The 13,138-nt window shown below is 40.1% G+C and overlaps 1 protein-coding gene across 5 annotated transcripts in view; it reads left to right on the top strand.

Moving 5' to 3' along the window:
* Window positions 1–13,138, top strand: part of CTNNA3 (catenin alpha 3) — a 427,418-nt gene that overhangs the window by 17,758 nt on the left and 396,522 nt on the right. For all 5 annotated transcript variants that reach the window (XM_064429667.1, XM_064429665.1, XM_064429666.1 and 2 more), the window contains exon 4: window positions 5,382–5,548. In XM_064429667.1, coding sequence (XP_064285737.1) covers window positions 5,382–5,548 — 167 coding nt within the window. The remainder of the gene's footprint in view (window positions 1–5,381; window positions 5,549–13,138) is intronic.

The following is a 13,138-nucleotide window of genomic DNA, read 5'->3' as shown; positions in this document are numbered from 1 at the left end:
TTGAAGATTTTTTTAACCTTTGAAGCTGTGTGCTATTTTTAATTTGTGGTATGTCACATCATATGTAACTTAACTGTTACTCATGCCACATTCTGCCGCTGTTAAATGTCTCCTGTTATTTACTTCAAGCTCTTTGAAGGGATGGGGGTCATCAGCCATGGTTGCATGTGGTCACCTGCCATGCCTGTCACAGTATACAGTATTTAATTTTCTGTGGTGACTGGCAGGGACTTTTATCAATGCAATCTTAAATTAATTAGGAAATTTTGCACATGGCTACAGCTTGTATGTCCTGGATAATGGCATTTTGAAGAAATGCTTTAGATAATTTCACTCACATCAACCAAACTCAGATTTGCACATTGGGATCTGGAAAAATAAATTCTGTCTCACCTCTTGTTGCATTTTACCTTGTGTCACGTACTGAACTTATTCAGTTGGGGATGGATCATAAGCATTAAACACTTAATCCTTTTGAATGTCAATTGCCAGTGTGAAAACTCCTTTGTTACTTTTGTAGCTCATTAATTTGGGGCTCCTTTTAAAGGAGTGATTTAATTTTTTCAATCTGCTTCTGATAATCTTATTCACAATAATGCTTTGGAGAATAAAGGAGCAAATGAATGGGATAAAAATGAAGAGTGGGGGTAATGTTTGGTGTATCTAATTCATCTGTGTGTAATTCACAACCTTCAGAAATCGTGATAACATGGATATGGCTTCACTGACTACAGCTTGCTCTTGGCACTGTCAGTAAATGAGATTTTTGAGTCTCAAATTCAGTTGAATTCTGTTAGTGAAAGAAGGTGTTACTATAATGGATGACAGACATGTTACCTGCATAAATAGTGTCTGCTTCCACTGACATCTGCAAAGTTTTATCAAAGATTTATAGGCTTGGAGACAATAATTTAAATAGAGGTTCTCTGCATTTTTCTTTGTTTCCTCTCAAGAAAGTACTTTTTAAGACCTACCCACATCTTGATATCTTCTTCTGGAACTCTGCTAAATGGATCAGCAGGAAGGTTTGTGGGTGGGGGACTGTATGCATCATCCAGAAATCCACTAGCATAGTAACTGAAGAACTGCCATCATTTCCTATTGATCTGATTTGGTGAAGCTTTGTTAGAGGCTACTTATGTCCACAGTTTTATTCTAAAATGGTGTAATAAACCCCAAAGTAAGTGTGTTGAAAAACCCTCACTAAGATTTCATGTGCATGCAGCATTTCAAAAGATTGTCTTCTAATTCAATGTTCTGTGGAATACCTGAGCCCTATGCAAAGAGTGTAAGGAGCATTGTTCAACCCTGAATGCTTCTGACACTAAATATCAGTCTCGAATTCATGCTCTGAGATTTAATCAGTTTTAAGGCAAAACAGCAATGCTGTTCATGTGGTGAAATGTTGCTGTAGAAGTCTGAATTGAAGTCTAGCGTTATCCTTGGGATGATGAGTTTTTGCATTTATGTGAAAGTGTGATGCCTTGCAGTTCTCAAACAGTTGCATGGGCATAACTGAAATGTTTGGTATTTACTGCCATTGCTGACTGACTATATATAGTCAGAAACATAACAGTTGTTGTCTGCCTTGTTTCTATCTATTGCAGTGTCAGTGTTTCTTGTGTTTAGCTGTTATCATGCTCAAGTGTGTTCCCAGATAAACCTGTCATCACACAGACCAGTGAATTGAAGCAAGTTACTTGCTGGAGTTACATTTTGAGCCTTAAGTTACTCTTTAAAAGAAAATTCTAACAAATACATTGATGTTTTTGAGTGGCCATATTTAATGTCTTTTGATATTAAACAGGGGAGGCAGGAGTTTGATGGCATGGAAAACACTACCATTCACTGGCAAGAAATGGGAGCTTAAAGAGGGCATTTACTAAAGGAAGGGTATAGGGATCTTTTATATTATACTATGTTCTTGTTTGTCCCTTCTTTCATCTTAAAAGTAAACTGAACTTTCTCATTCTACATGAGGAGGTACGTGTGTCTATTCTACATCTAAGGGACTTCTGTTCTGGGAGGCAGAACTTAACTGGCTTAAATTATCTGTGCTGTACACTCCTTTCATCAAACCAAGAACAGATCCCCTGCAGAATAGCTTTTGACATCAGCATCACTGGATCAGGTGCCCCTGAGTGGGAAAGGGAGAATGAAGAGGTGGGTGTGAGGAATGATGGGGATGTGCCATGGCTCTGATTACATGTTAGGAAGAGCTGGATGAGATGTGGAAGTGGAACTTCCTGATATGCAGGGGTGAAATAGTTGCTATGCAACAGAATCCAGTGGTATCTGAGTGGGATAAGAGCCTGTGTGGCGGGAGAGAAATGTCCTGTAACAGCTCCAGAAAGCTATTGTGAGAATCTGAGTTATCACAGTGTTGAATATTAGGAACATGCAGGAGGTATCGATCTGCTGTGCCCTGACACTGATAGTGTCACTTCAGCTGGCTGACTGCAGCAGAATGCTTTTATTTGCTCTAGCAGATGGAGATGGTATTGGTAGAAACAGAACAGGTGATTTTACTGGTGAATTGTATTGTTTAATCTTGTGTTTTTAGAAAGGGTAGGTTGTTCTGTGCTGTGATGTGACCTTGACTCCCAAGCTTCTCAGGCACTTATTCCACTTAATGTGTTAGTTCATGCCTGCAGAATTTGAGTCTGCACGCACTAGTGTCAGTAAGAGCTACCAAGTGTTCTGTTACTGGTGAGACCCTATGTGGAATCCTGTATTCAGCTCTGGGGCCCTCAGCATAAGAAGGACATGGACCTGTTGGAGCCAGTCCAGAGGAGGCTGCGAAGATGCTCAGCAGAACTGAGCACCTCTCCTGTTAAGGCAGGCTGAGAGAGCTGGGCTTGTTCAGGCTGAGGAGAAGGCTCTGGGGAGACTACTGGAGCCTCTCAGAACGCAAGGGGGACCTGCAAGAGGTCTGGAGAGGGACTTTCTACAAGTGGGAAAGGCTTTTAACTGACAAGAGGGTGTTTTAGATTAGATACTAGGAAGAAACTTTTCACCATGAAAAATGCTGGCGCTATGAGGCACTGGCACAGGGTGCCCAGAGCAGCTGTGGCTGCCCCATCCCTGGAAGTGTCCAAGGCCAGGCTGGATGGGGCTTACAGCAACCTGGGCTAATGGAAAGTGTCCCTGCCCATGGCAGGGGGATTGGAATTAGATAATCTTTTAGGTCCCTTCCAACCCAAAGCATTCTAGGATTCTGTATTATAAACTATTGTGTGTTTTTTCTTGCTTGTTTGTATTTCTGTTCTCTCAAGTTTGAGACTGAAATGTTGGAAATTCTTTCTACTAACTTTGGTATGTCTGTTCCCCCCTTAGTAAATGAGTTCCTATTGTCAACTGTGTTTCTCTGGAACTGTAAAGCCATCAGCCTCTAACAGTGCAGTTCAGGAGTGGGTGACAGGACTTAGCTGGCAACAGTACCTCCTTGTGGAAGGACACAAGAATGGCATAAAATTCACTGCATTCCGTGTGCATTTCACACTACTGCAGTTTAAAAAATGAGATCAGAATGCCAGTTGTAAACACAAATAGAAGAGAGGAAAATGTGATACTTGGACGGGATTTCAAAAGGAGAAAGAAAATCTAATTAGATAAATAGAAGAAGAAAGCATAATTTTGTTGGTCTTTCCTAAGCCAGTGAAGAGCACTTGGCTGTTGTCAGTGTGATGCTGAGCACTGTCTCTGAAGGTGCTCACTGCCTGCAGTTGGTGGCGTTGTTGCAGTGTCTGCACAGACATGAGCTGTCAGCTAATTGCCAACAGGCTCACAGTTCACTTGTTTTTACAGGAATTTTCATGTAAGTTTTTGGATATTTTTGGTGCTGGATAAAGTGTATGAATCCTCTAACTATTTAAAAAATCACCTGTGGCTGAATAGTGTTTTTTACATTTCTCTGTGCCTGAGCAGACTTTTGTAGGCATGTGTAAGTAGCAGTCATTTGACACAGCAGTAGCTGTCAGTAGCTGATCAGCTGATGGTAGAGCAGCATTTACTTTGGGAGTCATCTTATCTGGGTGTGTTGAACAGAGTCTTGGAAATATCTGCCTGACAGTAATTGTGGAGTTATGATAGATCCTGGCTTCGGTTCTTTAAATTGCTTTTTGTTTGGTTGTCTAAAAGAATTGAAATACTTTGAATGCTGCTGTCTGTCTGAATTCCTATTTGTGCCACTAAAAGGACATTTTTTGCGTTTCATTGTTTGTGACAAATGTAATTATGGAAGAATATCCAGTTGATGGGAATTAAAATAAAAATATATTGAATTGCATCAGATTGTCGTGCTGTCTACTGCAATTTAAGGAAGTTTCAACATCGTGTTGTTGTTGGAGCTGTCATTTTCTGCTGTTTGTACTTGTAGCTCCTATCTGTCTAGCCTGCATCTCATGGCTCTATTTTAGGGTTATGATTTTATGTGTTCATCTGGCTATCCCAGCTTATGTCGCTCTCATTTCTAAGGGCTTGGTCGTATTCAGACCCTTCTAACTTGTGTTTGCTCACAGAACTGCAGAATGTTGAGGGGTGGAAGGGGCCTCTGAGGGTAGTCTGGTCCAATGGCCAGGTCAGGCAGGGCCAGCAGTCTGCCCAGCACCATGTCCAGTCAGGTTTTTAACATCTCCCACGAAGGAGACTCCACAGCCTTCCTGCCTGGCCTGTGCTGCTGCTGAGTCACTCTCGCAGTGAAAAAATATTTTCTGATGCTTCCATGGAATCTCCTGTGTGTCAGTGTGTGCCCTGTTGCTGGGCGCCACTGAGAGCAGTCTGGCTCCATGTCCTTTTCACCTTCCTTCAGGAATTCATGGTGTTTGTCACTGTTGTCCGCACTGTTGAATTTCATTTACCAAACTTCACATTGGAGAGCAGTATATTGCTGTCTACTGGCAGTCACTAGCTCCATGGCACAAATTTCACTTTATGTCGGTCAGATGTTTGAGTGTATGAGGTTTTCATTCCACTAATTTATATTTGTAATGAGAAGAGCAATATTTGATTTCCTTCTGTGACCAGGAATTATTTAATCACAAGGACACCAAAGTACACAGTAATATAACAGCAGTGACTAGAAAAGTTTAACAAAGCTGCTGGCTTTGTTGTGTACAGTTAAGAGTAATAGTATGGAGGCCAAGGGAATTATTTCAGAATTAAATGATGCTGTAGAAGAGAAAGGCAAAGAGAATGGAAGATGTGGAGCATTAACCTGCATGATCTGTAATCACTGACCTTCATTTCAAGGCATTAGGGCAAGAAAGAGATACCAAATTTACTGGCAGCACTTGTGACTTGCCAAGTAACTGACGGAACTTCAGTGGCTTGCTTTCCTCTGGGTGTCGTGGTGCAGCCTAAGGCAGTGTGTCCTTTTGCAGGTGGGGCCCTGCAGGTGTCAGCAGAGGCGTTCACCAGCGATCCCTGCTCGCTGCCCCGGAGGCAGGCTGTTGTGCCAGCCGCTCGCTCCCTGCTGGCCGCCGTCACCAGGCTCCTCGTTCTGGCCGACATGGTGGACGTGGCCTATCTGCTGCAGCACCTGACTGTGGTGAGTGATGCTCTGCTCTCCTCAGGCTCCTGTCAGCCACAGCTGGGTCTGCTCAGGGCTCTCGGGGCGTGAAAACTCTTTCTGTGCTTGAGCCTCGTAGGTCTCATGCACATAACACCTGGGCAGCTGTAGATTCTAGATGAAATTTGTAAATGGACCAAAAAATCTCATCTACTTGCAGCTCAGCATATTTGATCTAGTTTTGGTTCCTTTTTCCCCACTAATACTTTCAGTAATTTATAAGAGACTGATAAAATCACAAATTTCTGTTGATTTCTTAATATTTCAGGGCAGAGGTGAATAATCAGTGCCACCTCTCATAATGCCTCATGCCACGAGAGAACACAGTGACTTAGAGGACCATGTTGAGGCAAGTTCAATTTGGTGAGGATAAGGAATGAAAATTTGGCTCCAAATCAGAGTAGAAAAAGTATTTAATAATAAAACAGTGGTGTGTGGTTTCAGTACTGGGCTTGAAAAATCTGCCACTGACAACTGCTGGAGATGCACCACAGGCTAAATTAGCACTGTCTTGCAGAAGCTTCTGTGTTGTTCTGTATGTTTAAATTTGTCAGCTGTAATAGGAATGGCCTATGTCTCTTGTACTGTTCATGGAAAATGTTCTTAAATTATGATATTTTTCATGGTAATCTATTACATTTTTAGGGTTTATTTTCATAATCCTAGATGCTCTCTTCTGAGATATATTTGAGTATGTTTTACATGACAGAGCTAAAATTAGATGGTTTTCCTTACTAGAGTTTCAGTATTTCCAAATGGCTGTCTAATTAACTTCATGTTTTCCATCTGAAAAAGAAAACAAAAAATAACTGAAAATGGTGACAGAATACAGAGTATCATTCAGGAACAACTCCAGCACTGCAGAGTGCCATTAAATTGTCATCTTCTTCCATATTTCGTTTTAATAGGAGGGAGAACTGAATTTGTAAATAAACCCTTAGAATAAATTAGTGAAAACACTCTCAGTAAAGCCTGTGCAAAAAGACTCACCCTAGTTGTTAGTGTGTTACATTTTGCATATTTATTTAGTCTCTGCTCTGGCTGTTGAACTTGCCAACAGTGGTATTAGCTGTAATGGTGTCTTTTATGTTGACATCTAATTAGGAAATTGACTTAATGTAATTTCAACATATGCTATTGAACATCCCTCAGTTTCTACCAACTTTTGGTCACGGCTAACTGAGCCAGATTTAAAGGCAATTAAATATTTTAATGAATTTCATCATGGCTCTATTCTGAGTGTTTAACTGTAATCATTATACTTTAAAACTCCCTTAGGAATTAAATTTTCCTTCAACGTGGACTTGCTCCCACAAAAAGATGTTGTATTCACACAGTGTCAAAGTAGACCTTGTCTTTGCTGTGTCAGCTGTAATATTCTTGGGTTTTTCAAGTTAATGTGCCTTGAAAATCAGCTCCTTAAAAGTCTTTAGCTGTTTTTCTTTGCACTTGTTCTAAAACCTTAATACTTCTGCCATATTACCCTGTTCTTCAGACGTGGGTGTTACAGCTGTTATCATTTAAGAGATGGGAAATTTCATTGCTCTTTATTTCCATGTCTCTGAGCACTGTAATGTTTATGGGGTAGACAACATTGCTTTGAAAAATTAAAAAAAAAGTAATAGTAGAATAAAAGACATAAAAATTCTAATCAAGGACCTTTTCTTTATTTGTATATAAAAATGAAAGAAGTTGGTTCACCATCACTCTGTACTGCATTAGTGAGATCTTGCTCAATATGAAAGTATTTAATGGGGAATTACCTATTTAAGTATCTAATATTTTTCAAATCCATTTATCAAAGAGTGCTGAAAGTTTTAGTCTTGGTCACTCACCTAAATTAGTTAATTCCAACACTGTTGTTTAAAACTATACTTTTTTCTACTGACAGAATACACTCTGGATCATTAAACTTTAGTTTCCTCAGTAACCTGGGAATAAAAATAGAAAGAAATCAAAGACAATGTGACTGGCTGTCATAGAAAGCCTCATCTACTGTTACCTGTCACATCTACCTGTTGATGTTTATCTAGAAAAAAAAAATGAACCTCAGCTGTCTCCTTCCAGTTTATGTATTCTCTAACAATATTGTCTTCTGTACATTTTGCTTGGACTTAGGACTGTTTTTGAATTCTGTGTAATAAAGTCTTCATATTAAACAGTGTGTAATTTTGAAAATACTGAATATTTTTCATCACAAAAACACTGAAATGTGACTCTTCAAGACTAGAAATAACAGGTAAGTGAGTTTGAAAGGATTTGGTAATCCTGGGAGGAATTTCAAACTGAATGTTCAAAAACACAGCTCTGTGAACAGGAAATTAGCTTTTTTAGAAGTTTTGCTAATAAAGCGGGGAGAATTTTGTCTGTTTAATGAATTCTATGAGATTGTCACCAAGCAAAAAGTGAATAAATGTGTATGTAAATAATGCTTATTAGGTGCCAGTACAAACCCTCAGTGACTGGTCACATTCCAGCACAGAACACTTCTGGCCACTTGTGGAATTCACAATCCTATAGGACTCTGAGGGTGCAGTGCAAACAGGAAGATCCTTGTAGAGTTCACTGAAAAAATAAAGTACATCACACCAAAAAGAAAGGTTTTTCTTCTTTAAATACTTTTTTTTAAACAGAGATCAGTTTAAATAAATACCTATCTCTGTCTGAGTTTCCATGCTCTAAAGAAGCAACTGAGTTCTGAAAAATGTGGTCACACAAAGGGCTGTCTTCTGTATTGCACTCTGTGATTCAGAGCTGTGTTAGCAGCTCATCCATTATGGTTAGTAATGCTCAATATTATTTAATTAAGTGAATTAACAGATAATGGTATTGGTTAAATTTATTGATTAGAAGAGAACAGCAGGAAAGTAACAAGTTTGGAGAATTTCAGTCAAAGAGCATTGGCAGTCTGTCTTTCTCTAATCGGTTTCAGATCATGCTGAGCCAACATGTTTTATCTGCCTTTTTCCTCTTCATGTCATGCTTGTAGATTTACTGTGCAAGTCTTCATATTTTTCATGAATGCCTCAGACAGCATGATCTTTACAAAATGCTTGCCTACAGTTATTTAAAACTCCTGTCAGAGAAAAAAAAAAGAGAATGGCTACAGATAAGAAGTAACTTGTGAAGGTGGACCCTGTGAGTGTAGTACTTTCTGTTCCTCCCTTTCCTGCACAGTATTCAGCAGCATTAAAAGTGTTCTGAGTGAGAACTTGGTAGGGTTATATGGAATGAAAGAGGAAAGTCATCTTGGGCTGCCCTGTGCTTCAGATGCAGGGGCTGGTTCAGCTCCCAGAACTGTGCTTAATTGATCCAGATCTGTGTGTGGAGCCTTCCTACCCTCCAGCAGATCACTTTGGACTTGTGTGAGTCTTAGATGGTGTATCTGGTCACTAACATTTCATTTTGGACTGGGGGGGATTCGTTCTGCTCCCCATCCATGTGCTCAGCTGCAGGGGCTTGGGTACCTGGAAAACAACTGGTCCTGCTGCTGAAGACTGAGACAGAGAAGTACCTCAGACTTTTCCTCTCTGTCTGTCACGGTTTCTCCCTGCATCCAGTGAAGGATGGCAATTGTCCTTATCCCTCCATTTGTTCCTGATGTGTTCATAGAAACCTTGTTTTTTACAGCAGTAGCCAGATTAAATTCTAACTTCTTGCTACCTTCCTTTGTGGGGCGTGGGTCACTCCGATGGCAGAGGAACTTCTGGGGCATAAGGAGTATTGAGAAAGTGACAGGTGTCTTTGAAAGAATATTTGGCTTCTCCTTTGATTCACACTCCTATTTTTTTCCTCATCAAACAGAGATTCCTGCTACCAATCAGAGGCTTGTCTGTGGTACATGGGATGCAGTTGTTTGGAATCAGCGCTACAGTGCTAATCATTACACTGCAAATTCCGTGGCACTCTGTGACGTGCAGTAATTAATAGAGGAAAAGCTTCCAAAGAACTGCTTTTAGGAGCTGGCTTTTTCAAAGTGAGCATTCTTTTGAGTGCAGTAGGAATCTGGATCCACTTCTGTGCTTGGTATAGGAGCCTCTTGATTGCTTCTTTGTAACTTGTAAAAATAAATCATTGTCAAGCCCTGGGATGATAAGTTTTGACTGGAATGTTAAATTGTAAACATAAAACTTGGGGAGATCTGTAACATAAAGGTGGTTTGTAGCAGAGGTTAATACAATGCTTGAAGTCATCAGAAGTACAGGTGTGTGTGAGAAGTTCATGTTGTGTTGGAAGGTGGCATATTAGGAAAGCAGAAGCCTGTTTGAAAGAATTGTTGGGACTGTGCAGATGCTTGCATGCTGCAGTCAGTGACCAGCACTCCATTGCAGTCAACTCTGTTTGGACCTGTCAGGGGAAGAACATGGCTGGGGGCTTCCCTTGGGAGTGTCTGTGACTGTGTGTATATATATATATATATATATGAATAGTATGCAAGTGATGTTCTGAAATTTCTTTCTCTAGAGTGCTAATATGGGAAGGCACATTTTAGGCTGGGAAAATAATCTTGGGAAATTATCTTCTGGCACTTTATTTATTGGTAGTATAGCAACAAAGTTGGTGTAATGTAGAATGGCTTGTCTGATCAACAATTCAAGCATGCAGAGATCATTCTGATCTAGAGAAATGTGTTTTATAACTCATTTGTGCTTTGAGAGGCAGAAATGAGGAAATGCATGCAAAACAAACAGTGTCTGCTTTATCATCAGAGTGTGGGTCTTCAGACCTTTTTAAAATGACAGCAAAATCATCTGATATTTTCTGAATGGAAAAAGCTGTGAGCTGCTTTCTGTAAACCTCTCCAAAGGAGGCACATTGCCCATTCCATTACAGCAAAATAGGAGAAGAGCAGCTTTTTTCTCATAAGTATGTGTGTTCAGTAATTGGAATTTAAGAGGGGTTTTGAATGGCTTTTTTCCAACCACATCTCTGGGTAATTTAAATAGTACATTTAGTTATAATTTAGTCTTTTAAAGAACCAGTACCTTATCAAAACAGAAATGTATATTTTTCAATGGACAGCTTCCTTATGTCAAAATGGAAGTAAAATTTGCTTCTTGTCCTTAATTCAATTCATATTAATCCATGTGAAAATAAAGAGAAATATTTTACCAATGGAGAAAATAGTTCAGTGCTACTGTACTGCCCTGTGCAGTGAAAGATGGTAATATTGATACTCTGAAATCCAAGTACTCTTTGACTTGTGCAGCTCTAGATGAACAAAAAAGAGCCATTTCTCCTAATTCGAGAATAACAGAGTGGCTTTTTGCAGCCCTGACCCTAAATCTAAACCAGCTGTGTAGAAGGAAACCACATAAAGGAAATGCAGCAGGCCCTTTGATGACATCCCCTTTATAAGGCTAGACTCCCAGGCAAGGGCCATTAAAGGTGTGTGCAGTAGCATCATGCCCAAGGTGGAGAAGCAGGATTGGCTGCCCCCATCCCTCTTCCTGTTTGGAGGTTCAAAGGTGGTTGCCAGGAATATGGCTTTGTGCTCTGTGTTCAGTAATGTCACTTCCCACATTTCTGAATGATAAGCAATGAAGCACTTTGCACTGCATGTTTATAATCTCATAATTCTGTGTCCTAGCCTCCTGCTTAGCTGGTAAGACATTAATTTTCATGGCTCATATTGAAGATGAAATGTAGTAAATTTTGGCTTAAGCAGCATCAAAATTTTAGTGTGATTAGTTAGTTTAATATGATTTCATTTTGAAATGTGCAGCCACTCTGCCTCAGCCTCTTTTCTTTGATCTCATTGCCTCATTTTTGTTACATATGACAGCAGAGCAGAAGTTCCAAGGCTCCTGAATTAGGTAGAAGGATAGTGGAGAAAACTCTCAAAAATGCTACGTCAGGAGCTCATAAAGACAGCAGAGGATTCCCAGCTGTTAATCCGCTTTACCGCAGGAGAAACTTCAGTCGGAGCTCACCTCTCATCTTTGACATTGCAGTGTGTAAGATGTGAGACCATGGGACTGTCAGTCCTGATGCTTACAGTCACACTTACTAACTGGATGAGCCACAATCAGCATCTGAGAGGAGGCTGCAGGACTCTACCTTACCCTGATCAGGCCCATCATGCTTCCAAGGAGGCTGTGTTATAGCACTCTTCTGGCCTGTCCACATCTGTGGTCCTCATCACTTTCAGAGTTCTGATGGTATTTGTTGCTTTGTGGTACCTAAAATGGGACAGTGGGAGTTGCTTCACGTAGTTGAAGCATTCAGTGTGTGTTGGTTTCCAGTCGGGTGAGCACAGAGCCTTCATTCAGCCATGTGTTGGTGGTGCCTGCTCAGGACATTGGGGCTGCTGTGTTACCCACCCTGCCTTATAGGACCAGGGTGCTGGGCTCTGGTTCTGCATTTGGTAAGTTTGGGGTTTCCTGTGAAAGGAATGCTGTCATATTAATGAATATAAAGTCATGCTCTTCTCTTGAAGGTACAAAGTTGTCTATGCTGAGAGAAGTTACCTGTGGTAACTTGACAAACAGAAGCAGCTCTGATAAAATCATAGAGGTATGATTTTACCATGGAGGGAAAATGAGTCCAGGTGGCTGCTTAGTAGTGCCACGGAGAACAAAAGTAGCAAAGGAATGCTACTTCTCAGCTTCCAGAAATGGTTCAAAGCACTTTGAAAATGTAACAGGCAGAAAAGAGCTTCTGTGAATCTCTTAGGATTATTTGGTAAGAAAAAAAAAAAAAAAGGAATTCTGATACTTCTTTCCACCTCTAGACAGGAGAGATGTGAGAGGTTTTTTTACCACTCACCCCAAAATGCTGGTTCACACTGAAGGAAGTATGATGCAGAAAGATCCAGATGTAGTTTTAAGTTTAATATATGTGTTGATAACCTTTGTATGTCCAAGGCACAATTTTCTGATTTCCTGCTGAGGACAGTGGAAAGAGCATATCTATGTTTCCTTAAAATTTCTTGGTTGATTTTTTTTATTTACTTTTGAGTTAAATTTGTAAAAAGTGTTTCTCCCTTGCATCTAAAGGCAGATGTGGATGTTCTGGCAGTTACCCATCAATTTTATTGAAGCATGTTGCCCTTGTAGTTGCACATTTGATTTGTATTTGATCATGCTCTCATGCTGCTTCTTATATCTCTTTCCAGAGAGCCAAATGTATTATTAATGTTTAGGTTGCTGCAGGACATGAAGTGAGTGATCTTGCTAGCAGAGCTTCTGTTAATGAAGAATTGAAGCTGTGGGATTAAGTACATCCTTAAAAGGATGCTGATGATGTTTCTACAACTGTATTGTAGTCTAACATGTTGATGATTATCTAAAAAAAAAAAAAAGACGCCTCAAGAAAAGACTGTACCGTATGTTTATTTAGTGAGTTTGGGAATCATTGGAGACCTTTTCCCTGTATTATTCAATCCCACAACGGGGTGCAACAGCTTTGGGCTAAGTTCTGGAGAAATATGTTGTGGTTTGAAGCAGAAGGTGCACGATGAACTTGCCAGAGACATTATGAGCAGTTTCTTACACACTTGAAAAAAAGCAAGGACTATGGAGTGCTTTTGGTCACCTTAAACTGAACTCAGGTCTTGTTTGCAAATGT

This window comes from Passer domesticus, chromosome 8 (assembly GCF_036417665.1).
Source record: "Passer domesticus isolate bPasDom1 chromosome 8, bPasDom1.hap1, whole genome shotgun sequence".
Taxonomy (NCBI): Eukaryota; Metazoa; Chordata; class Aves; order Passeriformes; family Passeridae; genus Passer; species Passer domesticus.
This window is presented reverse-complemented; position numbering and strand designations above follow the sequence as displayed.